Consider the following 25,871-nt stretch of genomic DNA (forward strand, 5'->3'; position numbering starts at 1 on the left):
TAACATGCAATGCATTCAATAAAGTACAAAATACTTCTGCTATTTTTTTATGATCAAGCTGGGGGATTGTCCTCCCTCCTTTCTACTAGACAAGCCCTAATGGTGGCTATACAACCAGGCAGTTATTCAACTACCCACACCAGTGGGTTTAAAGTTGCATCGTCCCATCACATGGTGACTTGCACAAACTGCTCCTACCAAACAGTCGGAGCCCCCATTGGTAAAATACTTTTGCTATTGATCAAAGCTGCACTAAAAAAGAAGCATGTAGCATGAAGAATGGTGAGAGCAGTTACGATCATATTGTATGCAACCGATCGTCAGTTACAGCCAATCCTCATCGCACATCTCACACAGGAGCCATGAGTTATGGTATATTGGGGCCTACGCACACCTTCATCAAGTGAGACTAGTAGTGGTGATGGAATACAAAGTCATATACACTATGACTAAGGTAAACAAAGTTCTGGAGTTCCCACACGAGAATTGGTCCGTGAAACTGATCATGTTGCCAGAAACTTTAGGACATCAGAACTATGATAAAGAAAAAAGATCTTTGAATTCAGTATTATTTTTCCTCCAAAGTATACTCTTTTCTGTTCTTTTCTTTTATTAAATAGCTTAAAAGTGTGAAAACGAATGCCTTTCAATGCTTCCTCAAATGTAATTATAACCACTTTGATTGAATTTTTATTTAGTTCATGTGAAACTCAACAAATTGAGTTCTATCAAAACCGTATGTGTGAACTCATTGTGTGATCACTACTTTCTGTTTAAGTGCCTCCTTTTTACAGTTTAAATTATGGAATGACGTGTAGTTTAGGTTGCATTTTAGTTTAAGTGTTTCTTCAAAGTTTAATTATTGTTTAATCTTGTGCTGTATAATGACATGTTGCTATACTTTATCAAATAATATGATGTTTGGGAATTGTATTTGGAGCTCTAGCTTTTATTTGAACGGAGTATGTTGCTGACGTAGTTGGGTTGTAACCCATCGACGGCATTACTCCCAAGCAAAACTATATATAATTAACCGAGGTGGTACCCCATGTGGTAAGCGGGGTCCTGTGCCAAGCTGAAGGCCCAGATTCGAATCCCTCTGACACATGGGGCTTGCCTTTCAAAACAAAAAAACTATATATACTTGGACATGTATTGGTGACTCTGGTTAAATGATTTGGTATACAGCCCACACTCAGGTTGCTTCGTGTCCTGTTCAGGGTCCATACAGCTCTAGTCAGACAAGAATGAATTTCGGGCTCTTAAATCACATCTAATCATTGATTGATGTCTTTAACCCATATACAAGGAGCAAAGTATTGCAGCTAACAAGACTATCAAAATTACAATAAAGCCAATGGATCTGTGCTGCAACTTTGAACTGGAGCCAGAAAAATATATTGTCTGCAGCAGCTACAATAAAGTGAATGAAGAGAAGTAAAAGGAAATACTTCAAGGCTCTTCATGTGGAAGAAGAGAACCGAAGAAAATTGAACATGTACTATTCTATTTGAAATTTTACCTGTCTCATACAATGATCCCAAACTGGGGCTGGAAAAAATGCATGTTGAGGCAGCAACCAATTAGGTCATCGGAGGCTCCTTGATGAAGGGAGAAGGCAGTCGTATACTTGAAACATGCGCGAGGTTATTGCAAGTTTGTCAACCTTGTGAAATCTAGGCTTCCCTAAATCCACAATATCCTGTCTCAAACTGAAATGCCAGAAAATCAGCTTTACCTAATAGCCTCAACTTAAGACACCAAAGGGTTAGACTTTCACAATACGCAGGCGTGCAAAGCATTACCCGTAACCAAAATGGGTAAGTCACTAGCCAAGTAGCATGATGACTAGATCATATCGGTCACTGGATACAAAGCACTTGTGAATCCCAAAGGTTGATAAAATCTTTTACCTATGACTTTGCACTTACCAGACCCATTCTCCAGTTTTCTTTGCATGCCTCTCAACAACTTTATAAAGGTGATCCAAAGAATATAAAACAAGGCCGTATGTCCATCGAGCATCTTTATCCTACACAGAAAAGCAATCATCAATAAGGATAATCACATCACATACGCCATCTCCAGCATGTAAATCACCAAATTAAAGAGTAACATAATGCAAACTATTGATAGGCCTGCTGTGCAACATCAAGAGTGGTGTTCTCAATTGTTGGTTTCATAATGAGAAGCGTGGAATTGCCCGTTAAAATTTGAACTTACATTCACCAATCATTTAGAAATTAAGGATGGTTTTATACAAGATAAAGAGGAAGAATTTGGATTTCAACAAGGAAAATTATATGGATGCACAAATAAGTCATTCATTAGTCAGAATGGCTTTATTTGGCAATGAGAAGGCCATCAAACACCCGAAAGAAGTTGTAGTTGATGATATGATATCTGTTTTCAATAAATATTCAGAGTATATTCTACTTAGACAATGTACGCACGTTCAAGCAACAGCCATTTGTTGTTGTCCTTCCTCATTTTGCTTGTGTGGCAGATAGGGATGACAATTTGAAGCTACCTCCTGTAGTCAATCAGCATGCAGACAGAACCTGAAGTCTCATTGGCAATTCTTCTAGGTATAAGATGATTGCAGTTGGGGTAAAGAAATACAACAACAACAACAACTACGCCTTCATCCCAAAACAATTGGGGTCGGCAATATGAACCAAAAAAGAAAATCATTCTGGGTCTTCCACATGAATCCTTCTCCTCCAATCATTTCTATCCAATGCCATGTCCTCGGTGAGGTTCAAAGCATTCATATCCTTTCCTATCACCTCCATCCATGTCTTCCTAGGCCTACCCCGACCTCTTTTAACTAATATATTTTCCCATTTCTCCATCCTTCTAACTGAAGCATCATTAGGCCTTCGCCGAATATGTCCAAACCACCGTAAACGATTCTCTCTCATCTTATTTTCAATGGGTGCAACGCCTACCTTCTTACGTATCTCCTTGTTCTGAATCTTATCTTTTATTGTATTTCCACATCCATCTCAGCATACGCATCTCAGCTACACTCATTTTTTGAATATGATGTCTCTTGGCAGCCCAACATTCCGTACCATATAGTAAAGCGGGCCTAATAGTCGTCCTATAAAACTTTCCCTTCAACCGGAATGGCATTCTACGATCGCACAATACTCCAGTTGCACTTTTCCATTTCATCCACCCAACCTTTATCCTATGATTTACATCTCCATCAATTTCTTCATACTTTTGAATGATAGATCCCAAATATTTGAAACAATCATCCACTGGTACTTCTTGCTCACCAAGCTTCACTACACTCCCATCACTACTTCGTTGCTTACTAAACCGACATTCCATGTATTCTGTCTTACTCTTACTCAACTTAAAACATTTTGCTTCCAATGTCTGTCTCCATAATTCTAACTTAGCATTAACCCCAGCTCTAGACTCATCAATCAAAACAATATCATCAGCAAACAACATACACCACGGCACATTTTCTTGAATTGATCTCGTAAGCTCATCCATCACTATAGCAAATAGGAAAGGGCTTAAAGCAGATCCTTGATGTAACCCAACCGTTATAGGAAAATTGGTTGTCACCCCTCCACAAGTGCGGACATTGGTTACTACTTCTTCATACATATCCTTAATTATACTAATGTACTTGAGAGAAACACCTTTCTTCATCATTGTTCACCAAAGAACTTCTCTAGGTACTCTATCGTATGCCTTCAATTAATGTTAATTAAATATTTTTCTCAATTAATCTCTGCTCTAAGCATTTTTTTTCCCACAATAATATTTACCATGTACAATTGAAAGTTAAAGCAAAGATATAAAATAAGAGTTTAAATTGTTCTTCTATACCTATAAACAGGATATTCAAATTATGTGTGAATTATAAGAAAAAGTACCACACAAGGAAATGATAACGAACAAATGGATCTAGAAGACTAGAACTATAACTAAAGAATCGAACTAGTGATAAGCAATGAGCTTTTTCTTTTCTTAGATTTTCAAGTCACTATGTGTATGTGTATGTGTATGTGTATGTGTATGTGTATGTGTATGTGTATGTGTATGTGTATGTGTATGTGTATGTAGGGAAAGGCAAACTTCACATTTGCTAAATTTCACTATTATCACAATTGTAACTGCATCAATACATCATTTCCCTCAATTGAAATACTTAACAGCAAAAGAAAAGTTTAAAATTTTACCAGTTCTTCATCAAGACACCTTTGATGTTGCATAATCCAGTTTTCAACCTCCACCACAAGAAGCCTGCGTTGAAGTCTAGCAACTCTTCCTCTACCCTCTGCCCCTTTGCCCTGATGAATTCAAAAATAAAGTTCTAAAGATTAGAAAATGAAGAACATCAGATAAGCCATCCAACAACATCAGCCTATATCTTTTGCATTAAAAAGGTCAGAAAAATTATGCGTGTTCACCTTTATGTGACCAATCATTTACATGTATTGTTGTATTATACAACAGTACATTGAGCATAACTGCCAAATTTGACATACATATAACTAATATTTTCCAGCACATTTTTTATAGTGTTTGTGCATGTGCTAACAACTTCGTAAAAGAGACAATGAGGAGGAAGGAGAGGGACCCGACACAAACAGTAAGTGCTTTGCTCTAATGTGTTGGGCATCACATAATGATCTCACCTAGAACAGAGCCATAATTAGGGCTGTTACCTATGTCACATGGGTGCGGGTGCGGGTGCGGGTGCGGGCGCGGGTGCGGGTGCGGGGATTCGGCACTTCCAAAAAACCCGGGTGCGGGGGTGCGGCAGGGGCAAAAATGTAATAAGTAATAAGTAATATATATATATATATATATATAAAGGGGGTTGGGGAATAGGCGGGGTTTTTTTTTTTAAACTTTGCAGCTGTGCTGACAGCTGCTGTCAGCAGCTGTGCTGACAGCACAGCTGTGCGTGAAAACTGAAAAACTTACTTTATGCTAGGCAGCTGACAGACTAGCATAAAGTTTTTTAAAAAAAAATTCGAAGCCCATTTGGGCAATTTTTTTTTTTTTTAAAATGGACATTAATGATCCTGGGTGCGGTCAACGCACCCAGGATCGAGTTGACCGCACCCGGTGCGGCACCCGCACCCGCGTCGAGTCGCGTCGACGCGGGTGCGGCACCCTCCTAGCCGAATCCCTGTGACATAGGCTGTTACATAATACAACATAATTACAAGCATACTGCTAAAAAGTAAAAACGCTGTGAATGTCAACCACTAAAGGATGGCGCCAGCAGAGCATGATAAATTACAAGTTTTCATACGCCTATTCTTGGATGGATATATAACAAATCTGCAACTAACAGGTATCAACTTTGCGTGAATATGCTTAATAATTCTGCAGCTAATAGGTATCAACTTTGTGTGAATACGCCTAACAAATCTGCAACTAACAGGTATCTTTGCATGCATACGCCTGTCCATATTATATATGCATGCACTAGCAGACTATTTTTTCATATTCCACAACATTTGTTCAGGTTACTTAAACACCTTCATATCCATCTCATAAAAACATGTCATTTAGGGCCCCATGTCCAAAGGGACATGACACATGGACATGCCATGTGAACACGCTATGACAAGTATGAACATTATTTTATATTCTTAATGGTTTTTAATAATTTGTAATAACTTTTCAATAATATAAATATGTTTTATATGTTTTATTAATTAAATAATAATTTTTCTGGTGTTCGCGTGTCTTAGTTTTTAAAAATTGTATGTTCAAGTTTCATGCTCATATTAAGCCCTTGTCCGCTTCTGCCTACATGTAACATAGTTTCACTTATAACCAACAAGTTGAGACTTCAATTTCATTTGTATCAAACTTGTGACTAAACTTTCACTAACCTGAGTGAACAAAGGTTGCACCACCATGACCAAAATGAGTACAAAAAAGAAGGCTGGCAGAGCAGCAAGGATGGCAAAATTCATTTCATTGGCTCTAAGAATCTGATTTATCTCAAGATTTGCCCTGTTTGGAGAAGTATTGAGAAGCAACAAACCATTAAAATTTTTAATGAATTGCTAATAATATCACAAAAGAAAAGGACAAAAAACGTTGTTTAGCCTTACGTATAAATATCAAGTTTTAGCTTTTGTATCTGATCTGCAAAGAAAAAAGTGAAATATTAGAGAATGCATAAAAATGTAAAACATAGTCTTAGTCGCACAACGAAAGAAGTTTACCTGAATTAGCAAAGCTTCAGCAAGCTCTCCACCCAAAAGATTTTGAATTGGATGCATGAGCTCATTCTCATACCTGTACTGCACTACTACCTGTTAGCCTTTTATCAAAAAACATGTCAACCTACATCTTCTAATAGCCATTCTCATTAGACTATTAGAGAGAAAACCAATACAAAGACATAATAATAAGTGACTGGATCAGGATATTTTCAAAAGTTATATAAGCAAAAAAAAAGTATAGGCAATGATTCCACATTATTTTCAAAAGTACAATGTAAAATCAAGTGCATGCTATTTCAAATGCACAACATCAAAAGAGGTGCAGAACAGCCTAAGTATTTGTTAGAGGATTTCTATACAAAAAGACATTCACCTGGTCATCACAATTTCCATCATCTCATGATCAGAAGCATCCTCTGGAAGCTTTTGACCTTTTGTTTTCTCACAGAAAGCCAACAACATTCTGCAAGTCAGCCACAAAAAAGATAATAAGATGATGGGATCTATCTTTAGTTTTACATTATATGTTAGTGCATATACATGTGTGTGCCATGCACTAGATGCACATGAAATTTGTAATCAAACTAAAGTTTGTGAAAATAATGCTTATCTAATGAAAGGATATTAGCAGCTCTTGAATAATTACATAATGTGTATAAAACCCAATAATCTTGAAACACATTACCGGTAACACACATACATTAATGATGTAAACTTATTGCTCAAATGCACAATTATAATCATACTATAATACAAAGCAGATCATAAACACTTCTGAAAAAAAATTTATAATCTCAATGATTACTGGTGCAAGACTGCAGGTGTATTCACATCAAATCAGCTAACAAAATTTTCCTTATCAAACAACAACTAAAATTTATTTTCTTTTAGATTCACCCTTTCTCTACTTAGCATTGCAGCAAGAAGCAAATATTGTTTTTATAACATCTGAAGCAAGATTGAAAACATATACCCATAGTGTAAAAGACATTCTGTAAAGACCTTTATTTTTATAAATACTAAAGGAAAATGAAATCATGTAGGGTCACAAGAGCAATCCTTACAATGCAACCCATAGTTTCTGACATTATAAAAAAATGAAAAAGGTAATACATGAGATGTTACATGAATTCATGGTAAAATTGTTGAAGCCAAAAGAAAACAACAAAATTTTCTTTTATAAAGTATTGTTATATTACACCAGGTCACAGTCAGGAATAATCTTAAAGAGAAAGCTAGACATCAAAGTACCTGATGGCTGCTGCTGCTGAATAACATTAGCAACTAGTATGTTAACCTTTAAAGAGAACCAGTAATTATATCACACAAGGTTCTCAAGCAGAAAATGCATCAGATATTCCCTATGCAAGTATCCCACTAAGCATCATCATCATCATAAGACATTATCATTGTTATCACTCTGAACAAACTATAAAGACAGTAAAACATTTTATTACACGATACATTGATCTCACAAAATATAAGAGAGTGAGACTGTTAAAGTATATATATATATATATATATATATATATATTTTTTTTTGAAAATATATATACTTATTGTGTATACATATATATGTATTTATCTATGTCACATGGGTGCGGGTGTGGATCAATTTCAAAAAATTTGGACACGGGGACACGGCTATATATATGTATATATATATATATAACAATAATAAGACTCGGCTATATAAATATATTTAAAAATCTATATATATAAAAAAGATTAATTTTTTTAGTTTTATACGTCTTTTGCCCTAAAAAATGAACAAAATAGACTCGGTCAAAGTTGACCAAGTCCAAAATGTAGACGGACTCGGCCCCAGTGCGTTGACCGAATCCGACACTTGGTTGACCGTGTCCGCCCCGTGTCCGAAGCCGCACCCGTGTCGGGGCATGTCGACGCTGGTGCGTCGACCTTATAGCCGAGTCCATGTGACTTAGGTATTTATAATGTTGTAATCGGTAATACCCATTAAGGGTATTTTAGTCTTTTCCCTACTTGTAATATGTTGTTCCCATTATGGGCACATTTGTCCTTTATTTTATTTTTCTTTTGTGTTTTTACATAATGTCCTTTAGCTAAAAGCTAAAGGACATTATGGACTTTGTTCCATAGAGTCGTTGGGACCTCCCCAAGAGCTCTATTTCTAGCCGTTGGGGATGGTCCCAAGGCTCTGTGTGTGTGTTGTGTATATATAGGGGCTAAATCCCTTTGTAATAGTTAAGATTGTCTTAAGCACTCTCTCAATGACAAGTTTATATTTTTTACTTTGTCTCTTGCCTATTTGTGGGTTTATGCTAGTATGCTTGTACGTGACCCATAAGTGGTCCTTGTTTTTACACACTTTTGAGTGTTTGTAAAGCCCATAAGTGGCATCCTATTGTTATTTATTGTATTTCATGACATGGTATCAGAGTGTATGGCATATTTGAAGTGAAGGAGCATTCATCAAGGATATGTGAAGGAGGAACGAGTGATCATGAACTTTATTGCTTCAGAAAAGCGAGTCATCATAGGGGTGTGAACGGGTCGGGTTTGACCCATAGAGTCAGGGTATGGACCTCTAACATTAGGTCTGATTTTAAACCGGGTCGGATTCATTATGGTTCGGCTAGTAAACTAACAATATAAATAATTGGACCCTAATACTTACAAATAAACAGGTCTGGAATGCATTAAAAGAACCCCGACTGGATCCGGGTCCAGGTTTGGTGCCTAATGAAGACCCGATCGGGTCTTCATTATTGTCTACTTTGCATTTTTAACATGTCAAGTCGTGGGAGGGTGTAGCATCAGTTTGACATGTCAATAGGTAACATTTTTAATAGTTGTTTCTTTTGGAAAGAGAGACATAAAAAAAGATGACTGCTTATTTGGGAAGAGAGAATAGTGAAAAGATTATGATGAGTTGTCATTTAAGCATTTTATTATTTCCTAGGTGTGACCTTTTGAGAAGAGAAAAATGAGAAAAAAAGATAACAGCTTATTTTGGGAAGAAAGAATAGTGAAAATATTATGATGAGTTGCCATTTAAGCATTTTGCAATTTCTTGTGTGAACTTTCACAGTACAGCCATTTCAAACTATTATGAAATACCAGTTTTACGCTTCTTTATTTACCCTTCTACAGTTTAACAATACAATGACATGATCAGGTTTCAACCACGCTGGGAGAAATCGAGAATCCCATGCTTGGACTCTCTCTCTCTCTCTCTCTCTCTCTCTCTCTCTCTCTCTCTCTCTCTCTCTCTCTCTCTCTCTCTTTTCAACCACACAGAGATGCCTCTGCTGCCCGTTCGGACCTTCACTCTCTCTCGTTTCAACCACGCAGGGAGATCCCCTGCTCGGACCCTCTCTCTCTGGCTTATGCGCTCATCATCAAGCTGGTTGGACGCCATTGTCAGACGACATCTCACAAGCCCATGGGCCACAACATCAGGTGAGTCTCTCTCTCTCAAAGTTTGAGAGAACCCTCTCCTGCCTCCCAATCTTCTTCTCCCTTTCTCTCTGCAAAGTTGGAGAGAATCAGAGAAACCCTTCAACTCCCCTCTTCTCCCAATGCTTTACCTAACACACTTGAATCCAGTGAAGATCGTGGAGTAGGAGGTCAGTCACTGGGCTAACCTGCTCCACCCACTGAATCTTCAGTTTGTGGATCGGATCCATCTTTGTTTTATTGGGCGGGTTTGGTTATTGATAATTTTTAAGTGATTCGGGTTTGGTTACCATGTTTTATTTTTAATTGGATCCAGGTAATCGGGTTTCGAACCAAATCCGGATATGGTATCTCATTTTATATATGGAAATGGGTATGGTTCTTATCCTTAGATACCCGTTAGGACCCGGGTCTGAGTCTGGTCCAGGTACTCTTTAGTCAAGTTTGGATACGGATATGCATGGGTCTGAACCAGATCCGACCCGTTGACACCCCTAGTCTTCAACACTTCTTTCTACCTCCTCTTTTATCTCTCTTTTCATTCTCTCTTGGTACTATGGCTGAAAAGGAAGTGGTTACAGTTGTTCCCATTAAATTTGATGAAAATAACTATAATAGGTGGGCTACTGCTATTAAAAGAATCTTGATTGGCAAGGATTTGTGGGAATATATTAATGGTTCCTTGCTGGAACCTCAACCTATTCTCACTAAATCCATTTGTGGGGAAGAAGAGTAACCAAGGAAGAAACTCTTAAGGAAAAAAGAGAAAGAAGGTTCTTTTGGACTACAAAAAGGCCTTTAAAGAATGGGAAGTTGGTCATGCGTGTGAAGAACCTTGTAAAAATATTTTGGAATTTGAAATGGTCAACGAAACATTGGTTTTTATCAAACAAACCTACACATAACCATATCACTCGTGTGGGCACTGCCACTATTTGTTAGAAAATAATATATATATATATATATATATATATATATATATATATACACATACTTTTCATAATACAAGATTATGTATATGCATAAGTATATTTATATAAATGCATATTTAAAGTATATACATATATTCTTGTAATATTTATTTACTTATTTATGTAATTTTTTATTTTATTTATTTTTCTTTTTCACTTTTTTGTCCCCTTTCTATAGCTGACTGTGTACACAGTCTCTCAAATAAGAGTCGTTGGGCTGATTCCCAACAGCTCTAATTAGAGTCGTTGGGAATAGCCCGACTCTTTCAAGGTGTAATGCATTATAAATAATTGCAATGATCCCATTGTAATAGTCAATTCAAGAAGGGGTTTTATCCCCTCATATTAATGACAAAGTACATTTGATGCACTTATTCTCTTTTGTGGTGTGAAGTTTTTTTATGCTATTTTGTGTTGGCATATGTTTTGAATATCAAGTTATTTGGAAACTTGAATGTGTGTAAGACTTTTCACATGGTATCAGAGCTTGGTGTATGATCAAGCCGTGCATTGGTGGGTTGACTCGAAAAGCGTACCTATTCTCCACAACCGTGCATTGGTGGGTTGCCTCGAAAATCATACTTATTCTCCTTCGTGGTGGTGATTAGTTTTTCTCTTCTAATTCACTATGGGTGAATTTTTCTCACGCAATACAAGCAACTCCAACTTTATTCCGCCATTCAAACTTGAAGGAAGCAACTATAACATTTGGGCGGGACACTTGGGAACATTCATCAAGGGTCAAGGTTTGTAGGGATTCATAAGAGGTAGTATTCTTGAACATACTCCCAAAATTACATTAGGTGAAAATGGGATTGAGACTAGTCATGACGAAAGAAACAAAGTCATGAAAGAATACTACAAGAAATTTGATGAATGAAAAATGAAAAACGCAAAAATTCTTTCATGGATGCTAAGTGGAGTTGTGACAAAAATTGCCTCAAACCTATTATGCTACAAAAAGGCAAATAAAGCATGGGAATATCTTAGAGGTATGTTTACCGAAAAAGATATGGCCCACAAGTATTATCTCCAAGAAAAAGTTAGAAATATCAAACAAGGAGATAAAAATGTAAGGGATTACTTTATAGAGTTATCTTCCATATGGACCCAACTTGCCCAACCCAAATGGGAAGGCAAGTGTATAGAAATGTGAAGAGTTCAAGTTGAAGAAGATAGACTCTTCGCTTTTCTCTATGGTTTGAAACTCGAGTTTGAACAAACAAGGGCCTCCTTGCTATTATCTTCATCTCCTCCTCCTATTCATGAGATTCTCACTAAGCTTAGTGGAGAAGAAACTAAACTAAATATGAGTAAAAATGCTAGTGTACTTGCTACTTCTAGCAATGGCCAAGAATAGGATTGCGCACTTGCCGCATCAAAACCAGAGCATCATATCAAGCAATATAAACCTCTTTATTTTACCAAGAATATAGAAGAATCAAAAATCATTTGCCATAACTGTAATAAACCTGATCATATTAGGCCTCAATGTCCTAGATACAAATATAGGCCTCAAGAAAAACGTATTGTCGTTGCATCATCAAAACAAGATGAGGATACTCTGAATCTCAAAGACCTCACCGAATCATTATCTCAACTAACAGAAGCATTGCAATCATTACTCAAATGATCTACCTCAGGAGCAACCATTACATCCTCTTCTACTCGTGGTATGTGCTCTTGGCTTCTTGATTCAGGAGCTTCTTTTTATATGACCCCACATAAGTCTATATTATCCGAATGTCAACCTAATTCGAATGCATCTTTTGTTTTCACTGCCGATGGCACTGCCTTGAAAATAAAGGGTGTTGAAACTTTTAAAAATGATTTGTCAAAATATAACAAATTTTACATTCCAAAAATAAGACTTAAACCAAAATTTCATCTTAACCTACTTTCAGTTTCTCAAATATCTGATCATGGATATGATGTCATTTTCTCATCAAGTAAATGTTGAGTGCAGGATCGTCAGTCCGAAAAATTGATTGGGAAAGGTTTTAGGCAAGGAGATCTCTATTATATAAATTTCTTTTGTATTTCAAAGGAATCGTTTTGTAACATTGTTCAAATAAAAGATATACAGACTTGGCATCATAGACTTGGGCATCCAAATATAAGGAAATTAAATTTTGTACCGATTACCAAGAATCTTTGTAAAGATAATTTTGAATGTAAAGAATGTTTATTTGGTAAAATGACAGCCTTGCCTTATGGTCAAAGAACTTTTTACCCTTTACAGCCTTTTGAATTAGTTCATTCGGATGTGTGGGGTCATGCTCCTATTGCTTCTAAAGGATGATTCTCCTACTACGTTGTATTTATCGATGACTTCAATAGATATTGTTGGATTTACTTTCTTAAGTTTAAATCAGATGTATTTGCAACCTTCAAAACATTTTAATAACATGATTAAAAATTGATTTGAAAGTAAGCTCAAAATTCTCAGAACTGACTCTGGAGGAAAATATTTGTCAAATGAGTTTAAACAATTTTTAGAAAATGAAGGGATTTTACATCAAAAATTATGTCCTAGAACCCCACAACAAAATGAAATTTTAGAAAGAAAACACAGACATATTATGGAAACTACAAGAACCCTTCTTATTGCTAGAAATGTTTCTAAAAATCTTTGGGTTGAAACTGCATTAACAGCAGTATACCACATAAACAAGATGTCTTTAAAAACTTTGTCAAATAAAATTTCCTTTGAAAATTTATTCAAATATCAAACTGACTATCAAAGACCGAAAATCTTTGGTTGTAAATGTTATGTTTTAAATGATAAAGGAGATAAACTATCCTCTAAGGCTATCCCTTGTGTGTTCATTGGTTACTCTGAAACAAAAAAGGATTCAAATGCTACGATATCAAAAATGATAAACTTCTTGTCTCAAGAAATGTTAATTTTGTTGAAAATGAAAGTGGATTTGAAGAAAACATGTCACAAGACATAAATTTTGATTATTCTTTCTTATTTAAACTTATTGTCTAATGATGAAAATAGTGATGTAGAATCTCCTATTAAAGATAGCTAGAAGAAATCAAAATGCAACCAATGAAAGTGTAAATCAAAGTAACAATGAAGCATTAGAAATTCCTTCAGAACAAACAATCATTAATAGATCTGAACAAACCTCAAGAATTCCAAATAAATTTGTGTCTTATGACTCATTCTCCCCTAGACATAGAGCATGTCTTATAGCTATTCATTCATATTTTGAGCCTTCATGTTACAATGAAGCAAAAAATTTACACGAATAGATAAAAGCTATGCATATAGAATTAGACGCTCTTAAAGAAGCTAACACTTGGGAAATTCTAAATTTATCCATTGGAAAGAAGACCATAGGATGTAGATGGGTTTTTAAAGTAAAAACCAAAAGTCATGGATCATTGAAAAGGCATAAAGTCAGGCTAGTTGCCAAAGGATATTCTCAAGAATATGGAGTGGATTACGAAGAAAGTTTTGCTCTTGTTGCGAGGATGACCACTGTTCGAATGTTTGTAGCTATTTCAGCTATTAAAAATTGGAATATATTTCAAATGGATGTTAAAAATGCCTTTTTGAATGAGAATCTTAATGAGGAAGTATACATGGATATTTCACCTAGATTGATAATTCCTTCACATAAAGTGCTTAAATTAAAAAAGGCATTGTATGGTCTCAAACAAGCACCTAAAGCTTGGTTTAATACTTTTAATAATGTTATTACAAGATATGGTTTTAAATCATACTATACTGATACAGCTTTATTTATCAAGAATTCTTCTGCAGGTATTATAATTTTACTTTTATATGTTTATGATATGTTGATTACAGGGAGTGACAAAGAAAGAATCAAGAAAGTAAAACAGTTTTTAAAAAATTCTTTTGAAATGACAGATCTTAGGTTCCTAACATACTTTCTTGGTATAGAAGTATCATACTCTAACAGAGGGTACATATTGTCACAAACAAAGTTTGCTTCAGATATTATTGACAGGTCATGACAATCAGATGATAAAGTTGTTGACACCCCAGAGACTGTTTGAATGAAGATACGAGCTGATGATGGAGTTCCTTTAGACAATCCAACTCCCTTCAAACAAATCGTGGGATCTCTTATGTATTTGAGTATTACAAGACCAGACATAGCATATATGTAGCCAGTCAATTTCAACACACTCCAACATCAGCTCATATGAGTGCAGCGACGAGAATTATCAAATACATTAGAGGCACAATAAATAAGAGAGTTTTTCTATCATCTTCTTCCTCCTTAGATCATATTGCATATTCTGATGCTGATTGGGGAGGGGATCCAAATAATAGGCGATCAACAACTAGTTTTTGTGTGTTTCTAGGTGAATCTTTAATTTTATGGAGGTGGAAGAAACAATAGAAGGTGTCACTATCATCTACAGAAGCTGAATATAGAGCAATGACAACTACTACCATGAAAATCGTGTGGCTCCAACAACTAATTTCAGATATGAGAATTCATCTTCAAAACCCTGCAAGATTATGATGTGATAACAAGAGCTCCATATACATTGCTCGAAATCATATGTTTCATGAAAGAACTAAGCATATAGAGATGGATTATCATTTTGTTCATGAAGAATATTTAAAGAAGACTATTGATCTTTCCTATGTGACATCATAATAACAACTTGCGAATTTATTCACCAAGGCATTGTGCTCACCAAGATTCAACTTTTTACTTGACAAACTTTCAGTGATTTCACCGTAAGTTTGAGGGAGACTGTTAGAAAATAATACATATATGTATATACTTGAATATATATATATATATATATACATATACATACTCTTCATAATACAAGAGTATGTATATGTATAAGTATATTTATATAAATACAACAACAACTACGCCTTCATCCCAAAACAATTGGGTCGGCGATATGAACCAAAAAAGAAAATCATTCTGGGTCTTCCACATGAATCCAAGTATATTTATATAAATACATATTTAAAATATATATGTATATTCTTGTAATATTTATTTACTTATTTCTGTAATTTATCATTTTATTTATTTTTCTTTTTCTCTTTTTTGTCCCCTTTCTGTAAGCAATCTGTCAAATAAGAGTCGTTAGGCTGATTCCCAACAGCTCTAATTAGAGCCATTGGGAATAGCCCAACGACTCTTTCAAGGTGTAATGCATTATAAATAAGGGCAATGAGCCTATTGTAATAGTTAATTCAAGAAGGGGTTTTATCCCCTCATATTAATGACACAATGCATTTGATGTGTTTGTTCTCTTTTGTGGTGTGAAGCTTTTTTATGCTATTTTGTGTTGGCATATGTTTTGAATATCAAGTTATTTGGAAACTTGAACGTGTGTAAGACTTTTCACACTATTCCTACTAATAGCGGTCATCTTCTTTTATCGAACATTTTTAATCTTCAGAAAAATCTAATTTTTGTTTTCGAGTTATGTCAAGATATTAATTCCTTTGTCTACTTTTCTATCTTTTGTTTCTGTGAAGGGCATTCACATGAATCAAACGCTCGTTGACGAAAGGCGATGTGGGAATCTGTACCTGCTTGATGAAGCCCTAAAGTCATCTGCTACTTTTTCAGCTAGTCCTGCTTTGTTCACTTCTTCGAAGTTCGTTGCTATTCAAGATGTCCTGAGAGATAAATTCATCATCAAAACAACGATAACGAAGGTTGTTTTGATCATGCCTCTAACAAAGTTGTCATCTCACGACATGTTTTCAATGAGCATATATATGACAGCCAGCAGAAATCGTCTAACCCCAATTTGTTGCAGTTGTTTTGGCCTTCTTCACATAAAGTATCAAGTGCAGGAAATCGTGATGTTATTGTACTACCTTCGTTCAACACAACTGCTGCTTCTACTTCTCACAAACTAACGGCAGACCAGTTTTCCTCTTTTGGTTAGGTTTATGCTAGAAGCAAACCGATACAGCAGTCAACTATATATCATAATACAACAGCCAGCAATGCCACCACGTTGCAGCCACAAGATGTTGTACTTGTGCAGCAAAGTGTGTCTGACATTACTCCTGTTTTAGATCAGCCACAATAGCCCACAGAAACAACCTTTAATCATATAGCAGATGCACTTTTAAATGTGAGTGTTTTGGTTGCAGTTCAATCCCAAATTCACAATAGTTCAACCACAGGCCCTTAAGTCGATGCTCCTATTCATATGTCTACTCGAGTGAGAAATCCACCATCTAGATAGGTAAGCTATGAATCATTCTCTATGGATTTTTACACATGCTGCAGCTCTTGAACATGTACAAGAACCCAGATCTTTTGTTAAGACGGTCAAGATTCTCACTAGATAGAAGCAATGAATGATGAAATCACTCTACTTCATGAGTGTCATACATGGGAGGTTGTTCCTAGACCAGCAAACAAAGAATGTTGTTTAATGTCATTGGGTATATAAGATAAAACAGAAATCAGATGGCAACATTGAACGATTTAAAGTCAGGCTTGTAGCTAAGGGTTACACACAGGAGCATAGCTTGGACTTTGATAAAACCTCCAATCCTGTGATATGGATTGTCCTATCATTAGTCGTGTTGTATGGGTGGAGTCTATTTTAGCTAGATGTTAAAATTGCATTCCTACACGAGACTTGTGTGAAGAAGTGTATATGGAGCATCCACCTAAGTATTCAGAAGGAGACCAAAACACCTGTATGCTGAGATTGAGAAAGGCTATTTATGGCTTTAAACAAGCTTCTCGAGCATTGTTTGACACTTTTAGTATTGTTGTGAGAACTCTTGGTTTTGAGAGAAGCCATTGTGATTATTCTTTATTCGTGCAGAGGGTACAATCCGACGTCATTATTATCCTAGTATATGTTAATGACCTCATTATTATGGGAAATAGTGTTGAAAGAATTAATCAGTTAAAGTAGTTATTGCATGGGAAGTTTCATATGAAGGACTTGGGACCTCTTTAATTTTTTCTTGGAGTGCAGGTGGATCAACAATTAGATCGTCTTATTCTTTCTCAACAAAAGTATGCTCGTGATATTTTGTAGGGTAATAGGATGTTACAATGTAAGTCAGTGAATACTTTGATGGTTGTTCACATGCATTTCACTGCATATTCAGCAAATGATACTTATTTAGAAGACCCTGAAAAATACGGAAGTATAGTTGTCTCTCCAGTACCTGACTTTCACTAGACCCGATTTAATCTTTGTTGCAAATCAGGTATCTCAGTATATGTATAAGCCTCAAACAAAGCACATGGAAGCAGTGAAACAAATTCTTCGGTATATCAAAGGTACTCTTTCTGATGGACTTATTTATATGAAACCGGTTCATGTGAATACTCATCATTTTGTTAAAGTGATTGCATATTCGGATATTGATTGCGTACATGATCTAACGACAAGGAGAATTGTTACAGGTTATGGCGTTTATTTAGGTTCTCACCTCGTCTGTTGAGCAAGCAGGAAACAAAAAACAATTGCTCAATCTAGCATCGAGGACGAGTATCAGGCTATGACAGCTGTCACTACCGAAGTTACCTGGATCAAACATATTTTATGCAGTTTACATCAATGCATTTTCAGCTCTTTGATATATTGTGACAACCGCAATGCAGTTTTCATTTTCACTAATTCAGTTCAGCATAGAAACATGAAACACGTGGAGATAGATCAACACTTTGTCAGAGAAAAACTTGAATCTAAGGAGATTCATCCTATATTTATTCGGGGAGAAGATCAAGTGGCAGATTTGTTTACCAAAGCACTTCCAGTGAATCGATATTGGCATTTAAAATCCAAAATATTCATGGTTCTACACCATGTTCAGTATGAGGGGGCATGTTAAGAATAGGGTTTTGGATCTGATCGGGATCTCTTCAGCTTGTATCACAACATGATGTAACATATTATAAATACTCAATCCAATCAAGGGTATTCTTGTATTTTCTCATACCTAAGTAAATAAATACAAAAAACATCACCCACAATGGGTAAGATGTCACTTTGGAATTACATTTTCTCTTTTCTCTCTTCCTCTCCTCTCTTGTTTGTTGCTTATGCATGAAACTTATTTCTGAGGCGTCTTCACACTTTGTTCCATAGAGTCGTCGAGACCTCCCCTACGGCTCTATTTCTAGCCATAAGGGATAGCCCCAAGGCTCTATGTGTGTGTGTGTTGTGTATATATAGGGTCTGAATCCCTTTGTAATAGTTATGCTTGTCTTAAGCACTCTCTCAATAACAAGTTTATATTTTTTACTTTGTCTCTTGCCCATTTGTGGGTTTATGCTTGTATGCTTGTACTTGACCCATGAGTGCTCCATGTTTTTACACACTTTTGAGTATTTGTAAAGCCCATAAGTGGCAACGTATTGTTATTTCTTGTATTTCATGACAGAGACATCCATGAGGACCAAACGAGGATCCATTAGTAACATGTGGATCCACAGCCTTTAAAAATCATGTTAATAGAAACTTGAGACCAAAACAAGAAGAGGATTTCCAACAGGTTTAACAAAACTTTGATATTTTATCAGCAATTTCGAAGTGAAGACACACGATCAAGATAAAAAAGAGCAAGTTCAACATCCATGGAACCAAAATTGCACAAGAAATATAAGAACCCACCTATGAAGAGTATCTGCAGTCATTTGCACTTCTTCAAACTCCATTACACCTTTGTGCCGCCTTTTGAATGTTTCAAAAAGTTCATCTCTAATAGACAAAAGCTGGCAAGTGGCATTTGGCATACTTAGCATAAGTAATACAATAAAACAAGAGCCTAAATTTAATTATTTCAATAGTGTAAAATGCAGATTAATCAAGAAAAAGGAAATGATGCGAAGGACAGAACATATATAATAATAAAGAATGTTTAAATATTGCACTAGTAACACATCATTTTTTTCATAATAAGAAACACTTTTGAGAAAAAATAAACCAACAACTGACAAGCTTGTAGTCAATAATCGCATAAAGTAATCTTCTTAGCAATGGACACCATTTATGTAAAATCTAGAAAGCTTATAGTCAATCTTCTTCGCACAACATTATCTAGAAAGATTTACACTTTTGGGAACAGAGCAATATTGATCTACAGCTGAACATACAACTTGTCTGATAGACATGTATTAACCAAGCATGCCGTCAGACAACATAAAATAGATACTTGAACCTTTTAACCAGAATCCTATACATATAATATAGCAAGTGAACAGTTTGAGGTAATGTAAAAATTGTGCAAAAGAAAAAACTGGCAATAATTACCTTTATGTAAAAAAAATAACAGAAGAATAAGGTACCACTTAAGAGGCAAAGCAATAATAACGTACAAGAAATCATTTTATCACATATCAAAAGTTTCAACAGTGAAATATAAGCTTCCCACAACCATCCAAATCTTGTAACATATTTTGTCAGAAATTGCAAACTCATCTTAACAATTAGCAAACTTAAACATTAGGACATAAACAAAGAGAAAAGGAGGTTAATAAACATACTGGAAACTCTACATGATCTTTCCAAAATGCAGTAGTTGATTCCTTTGCATCACGAATCCAATTATCAATATCAGAACTTCCCATTAAACTACTATGCTTCAAAAGCCATGCTGAACATAAGGATAACCCAACCGTTCCACATGTATAACGTAGCCAATATAAAGTTACTCTCTTTGGCTTCTGATGTTTTGAAATCTTCAAAGCAAAAGAAAAAAGCAATTTAGTTCATGCTTCAAAATGGAATAAGAGGTGATGAAACCTATCATGTCTTTTAAAGCCAAGTGATAGTTAATAGAGAGTACAAAATGTTGCTAACATGTATCCAGTGAATATTAATTTAGTGAATAGCTCAACACTATGACAAAGAAAAGGCATTGGGATTCCAAACAAACTTCAACAACATGCCACTATATATGGGTAGCTTTTCAAAGTTGAGTTTTAAGATATTGCTTCAATATAGTTCAATAGTTCTTATTTTATATTTTCTTATATCACCCGCTTTTAAAGAAAGGAAGACATCCAATCACAAACTTTATAACAGAAGCAATTCTCATTCTGAAGCATAAGCATAAAAGAAGATCCACACAGATCAAAACTTGCAAACAAGCCAGGAGTAACTAATGCAATATGTGACAAATAATATAAAACAATCAAGATGTCAACAAGCTTATAGAGAAATAATGATGAAAAATTAAATCTTAGAAACATGATCTGCTTAGGGTATAAAAGAAGCTTAATTGACCTCCAATCTCTTTAGTTCCCTCTCACAGTTTGTTGTTCCTTGCATTCACTCTTGTTCATGCCATCAATTATTTTCATGGTTGCCTTTGATATGGTGATCTAGGAGCAAAAAAAACCCACCAGATCTCATTTTCATGCTTGTCCTTGACATGATGGTATAGTAGAAAAGGGTCCTACCAGATTTCATTGATAATAAAGATTTCACTAGCATTTATTATTTTTCTTCGGCTTTATGTATCTTGTTTACCCTTCACTTAATGGAGGGGAAAAAATTCAAGCTGCAAATAGAGGGAAGAATTGAAGAAACAATGTTGGCCCTTTAATGGTTTTCCTTCTTTGGCATTTCGGCTTGAGTCAGAACTCAAAATGACAAGAAACAATTACAGTGCATAAATCAAAGCAGGCTGCCAATAAAATAAAGAAAGAAAAGGAAAATACAAAGGGGTGAAGCTTAGTTAACAATATGACTTCCACTATAAAAGACCAAAATGGGACTGCTAGTGCTAATAGAAATTTTTCATCTTGCAAACATATAAAATTTCTTTGTGCAAATATATATTATACAAATTCACATCCAAGCATGAAAATTATCATTAATCAAAGTAGTAGGATTCATCTTAAAGTACTTGAAGAAAATAATTCCAAGCGAAACTTATAGCATGAAAAACATCCATGATGCATAACAATAAAACTTGGCATTTGAACCATTAATATGTAGAAACTCATGGATGAAGGAAAAAAAAGTGAAAACAACTTCATATACTAATTATATTAACAAAGGGATCAAGAATACTATGCACAAGGTACCAAACAAGAATGTCAAATAGTCATTTTTAAAAGTGGCAATTTGTTACTTTTCAAAAAGAAAAAGGACTTCTTGAACGATTTACAGACAGCAGGAACTGATAACTTACAAGTAGAGACACATAGGCATCAAGTTTATCAAGATTTAAATGTATTATATCAATAGCATCTCTTAATTCAACATCTGTCCACTGAGACTTCTCTTGCAAAACCTGAGGTAGTCTAGCAAATTCTGGAGCAAGTGAACTACCATCAACCCTCTCCATATATGTTGGATAATCTCTCTGCAAAAATGATATAAAACAAAATTAAGCATTTAAAGCAAGAATTTACCCATCATAATGCAATAAAGCTATTAAAAAATTGTCCCGTATTTTAATCAATCCACAATGAAAAACATAAAAATTTCACTCAAACCTTTTCAATTCCATGTAAAGAATATTGATGTAGATCTGCAAATAGGTTATTGATAGTAACTAGCAATGAAGGCAATGACTCGTCAAGATCCCTTGTCAATGCTTCCCCGAATGAGTCAATTTCCATGTAAAACTGCAAGTAAATCAATACAATGAATCATACATACACATAATTAATCCTATCTAATAAAAGAACTAGTTCAACTCTGTGGTCTTGTAATGTAAAAATGCAACTTATATGAGTTTCTAAATATATGATTCTCTTAAAATATATGATTCAAGAGAACCAGGTTGCAACAATAAATTTTAGGAAACTACAAAAAATAAATCCTATAGAGAAGAACTGAGCAAGAAAGACCAAAGAATTTACTCATTTTAGTTAAGAGAAGAACATCAAAGAGGTTGTATGATCTAAACTGTAAATTAGAGAAATAAAATAACTAAAATAAAATTGCACTACTCAAAATGTCAAGGTTAGTCATATAAACCAGAAGTAAGCATAAAGAACAAATAATAATAATAATAATAATAATAATAAAATGATAGTATTAGTATATAAATAGAGTCAAACAAACCAGAGCTAAAAACATAGCGAGCCAATGCTGCAAATGTGTTAAGATAGAAACTCTTTCAGAAATTCTAACAGAGGCAGAAAATGCAAGATGTTTTATAGTTGGTCCCTTTGTCATGCATCCACGTATCAACTTAATTGTTTCTTCAGCAAAAGCCCATGGTCCCCTCTCAAAGACCATAAAGTATGATTTTTGAGCATCTGTCCCCTGAAAAATAAGGGAAATGATTGACATCCAATATGAAATCCTAGCAACATAGTTATACCACAAAAAATAAAGAAAAAACAATCCATAAATCCCTTAAACAAGGAACTCAAGTAGGGGTGTTAAAAAAAGCACCTCAGCACGTGACTGCCAAAAACATCAGCTCTTCCGAATGCAGTGTAAGAATGAAAGCATGCGCTCTTGAATTTCCTCTAGAAGTTGCAAGGCTCTTCATGTTTCCGTCTGGATCCTAAAGTAAACAACAAAGGATCATTTCTTTATTTTAGTTTAGTTATGCACTATATAGCATGTTCCTTACACACTAGATCACCTAGTTCATTTTATTATTCATGTCTCATAGTTAATTACATTGTTAAAGGTGTTTTCCTCTCTTTTCCCATGATAATGCCCTTGTGTCTAATAAGCACCTCTTACAACTCTAATATTAATAACTGAAAGATAGTTTTGACATAGATTAGATCTTAAAGTTTCATTCTAAAGATTTTTGTCATATAATTAACAGAATGTCTCCAGGTCAGACAAGTTGCACTTTATCACACATAACCACAATCAAAGTTGTCTCAGGAATCATCAGAAGGGTCAGACAAGTGAATCTCTATCACACATAACCACAACCAGAGTTGACTCAGGAATCATTAGACTTGATAAACCCAGTCATAGAATTAAGAAAAATAAGCCAAATCCACCAGGATTCAACTGATTCTCTCAATGCTTGATCAAATCACTAATCACTTAGTTAATTTTGATCAGCGTTATAAGATTCAGCAGCAACTGTAGGAGTCTATCATGACTACCTCTATCTTCCAAAATTACAGCAACTAAACAAAGCCTTAGTAATACCAATTTAGGCCAACGAAAAGCAGGCCATGCTTTAAATTATGCAGGGCCTTTGTGCAGCAGCACACATGTCTGCAGTTTGGATCAAGCAACACCTACAACTGTGTTTTCTAGAGATGGACAACGTTTGCTACCCTCATGGGGGTAAGGAACCCACTAGTGAGAAACTCTTTTTTTTCACATCTGACCCTCTAAATCTGATACACATTTTTTGGTTTAACAAAAATCAGCTCTTAGATAATGCTTTTCTGACGTACATGTCGGACTTCTCAGGGGTTGAAAACTCAATGGTCTACAATGAACTGAAATTTTAACCTTCAAAGAACATGTTTTACGTCAAAAAAAATACAATTTAAGTGACACTTCCTAGTTTCTTACTATTTTGGCCATGTTGAACATATCCATAGGGTCAGATTTGGTCAAAATAACCTCTCTCTATGAGTTCCAACTAGGAGGATCCTTACTCACGAGGGTAGCTTGCATGCATACATACATCTATATATATATATAGAGAGAGAGAGAGAGAGAGGAATGGGTAGGTGCGAAATGATAGGTGTTAAATGATAAGTGCTAAATGAGTTTTTCAGGGGGTTTTCGTTTTATTTTTAAATTCTGACTGTACAGATGTGATCTATGTACTTGATTTTATATGGATCAGCTCTTGAAGTGTTCTATTCCGACACATGACACATACGTGGATTTTTATAAGGTTCGAAACTTTGTAAACTTTTGAGGCTCCAAATATCATTTTTTTTTCATAGAAAACACATGATCCAGGTGTGGATTCCTCGTAAATCTACCATGCCCAACACATTTATGGGGTAGGAACTGCAAAAAAAACACCGAAGGGCAGAAAACCCCATTTAGCACGTATCATTTATCACTTATCAATTATCAATATGGCATCTCTCTCTCTCTCTCTCTCTCTCTCTCTCTCTCTCTCTCTCTCTCTCTCTCTCTCTCTCTCTCTATATATATATATATATATATATATATATATATATATATATATATATATATCACTGACGACCTAAAATCAGAAACCTTCATAATATTTAGCAGTTAGTATTACAAATCATCATTGCCTCAGAAGATTCAGAATTCCTCAAGAAATCCAGTCATAATTGCAGAACAACTAAACTTGGACACTTTCCAACATGCATCAGTTGGTATTACACGGCATTACGACTGCAGCAGCTTCAGAATTCCCTATGAAAACCCAAAACCCTAAACGTTTTGCAACAAAATCCGAGACACGATCACGATACAATGAAACGGACTAGAAGGCCAAGCCCTAACCCAAGAACTCAACGATCCAAACCCCATGGAATCAAGGAAGAAATGCAGCGTTCCGATTCGAAGCCGAAAACAAGAAGTGATGAAATCATTACCTGAGCTGTTCGAGCGATCTGGACGGCAGTGGGAGAGGGAGGCCGGGAGTCCTCCTCCTCCGGCGCGATCTCGTCGGGCGGTAGAGGCGTTGGATCACGGGCAAGAGTCTCGAATCGGATGACGGGAGGAAGCCGTAGATCCTCGTTATGGCGTTGCTCGCGTATAGGGAGACTATATCCTTGACGGAATTCAAGCCGCTTGGGTGATTTTCCGGCGAAGACGCCATAGTTTCCGAAGAGTGCCCGCCCCCGTCGGGTGGGAATCCGGATGTTTGAATTTAGGGCAAATTGTAGAGGACGCGATCAAAATGATTTGAAAAAACACGTTTTTATTTGTTATGTTTTATGAAAATTTGAAATCACCAGTCACCAGCATTCGTTGTGCAGGCAGTGGGGTCCTCTAAATGTGCTGATGTCATCATTTTACAATGAACGGTGGCGATTGAAGTGACGGACGATGGTGGTTTCAAAACGTGGTCACATGGGATGTAGTCTTCCCAATTATTACCGAAACACCCCTGAACGGATCGGATATGGAACTCGATTTCACGCGGTCGCTGCTTTTTGACGCTATCTCGTCCTCCGATAAAAACGGGTCGGATACGGGTCCGATCAAGTTTATACCAATATTGTATCTGTTTTTTGGAAGTGTGCACCCGTATTGGGATCCTGAACCGACCCGACTGACTCAGTGAAACTCCGGATCTGAGCAGGATCTGTGGTAGAGTCAGGTGAAAGTTACTGTTTATGTGTCAAAGGTC

At 35.7% G+C, this 25,871-nt stretch overlaps 1 protein-coding gene across 5 annotated transcripts; it reads right to left on the minus strand.

Annotated features, from left to right (window-relative positions):
- Nucleotides 1-1,252: 1,252 nt before the first annotated feature.
- LOC149836511 (protein DGS1, mitochondrial-like) lies at nucleotides 1,253-25,419 on the minus strand. 5 transcript variants are annotated; one of them, XR_016431799.1, is made up of 15 exons: nucleotides 25,111-25,419; nucleotides 22,997-23,111; nucleotides 22,661-22,864; nucleotides 22,087-22,218; nucleotides 21,780-21,953; nucleotides 20,125-20,304; nucleotides 19,253-19,353; nucleotides 6,595-6,684; nucleotides 6,222-6,294; nucleotides 6,108-6,136; nucleotides 5,883-6,006; nucleotides 4,209-4,319; nucleotides 1,932-2,032; nucleotides 1,523-1,712; nucleotides 1,253-1,413 (listed from the first exon to the last, which is right to left on the minus strand). XR_016431799.1 is itself a non-coding variant. In XM_090005389.1 (14 exons), the coding sequence occupies exons 3-14, from the start codon at nucleotides 22,835-22,837 to the stop codon at nucleotides 1,589-1,591; spliced, it is 1,431 nt and encodes a 476-aa protein (XP_089861515.1). In that variant the 5' UTR covers nucleotides 22,838-22,864; nucleotides 22,997-23,111; nucleotides 25,111-25,419; the 3' UTR covers nucleotides 1,253-1,588. The 5 variants fall into 5 exon arrangements, 1 of the variants encoding a protein (XP_089861515.1); XR_016431798.1 differs by having other exon boundaries at nucleotides 1,253-1,404; nucleotides 20,125-20,319; XR_016431797.1 differs by having other exon boundaries at nucleotides 20,125-20,319.
- Between the last annotated feature and the right edge of the window lie 452 nt (nucleotides 25,420-25,871).

This window comes from Nuphar pumila, chromosome 5 (genome assembly GCF_984573655.1).
Source record: "Nuphar pumila chromosome 5, dmNupPumi1.hap1.1, whole genome shotgun sequence".
In the NCBI taxonomy this organism is placed as follows: Eukaryota; Viridiplantae; Streptophyta; class Magnoliopsida; order Nymphaeales; family Nymphaeaceae; genus Nuphar; species Nuphar pumila.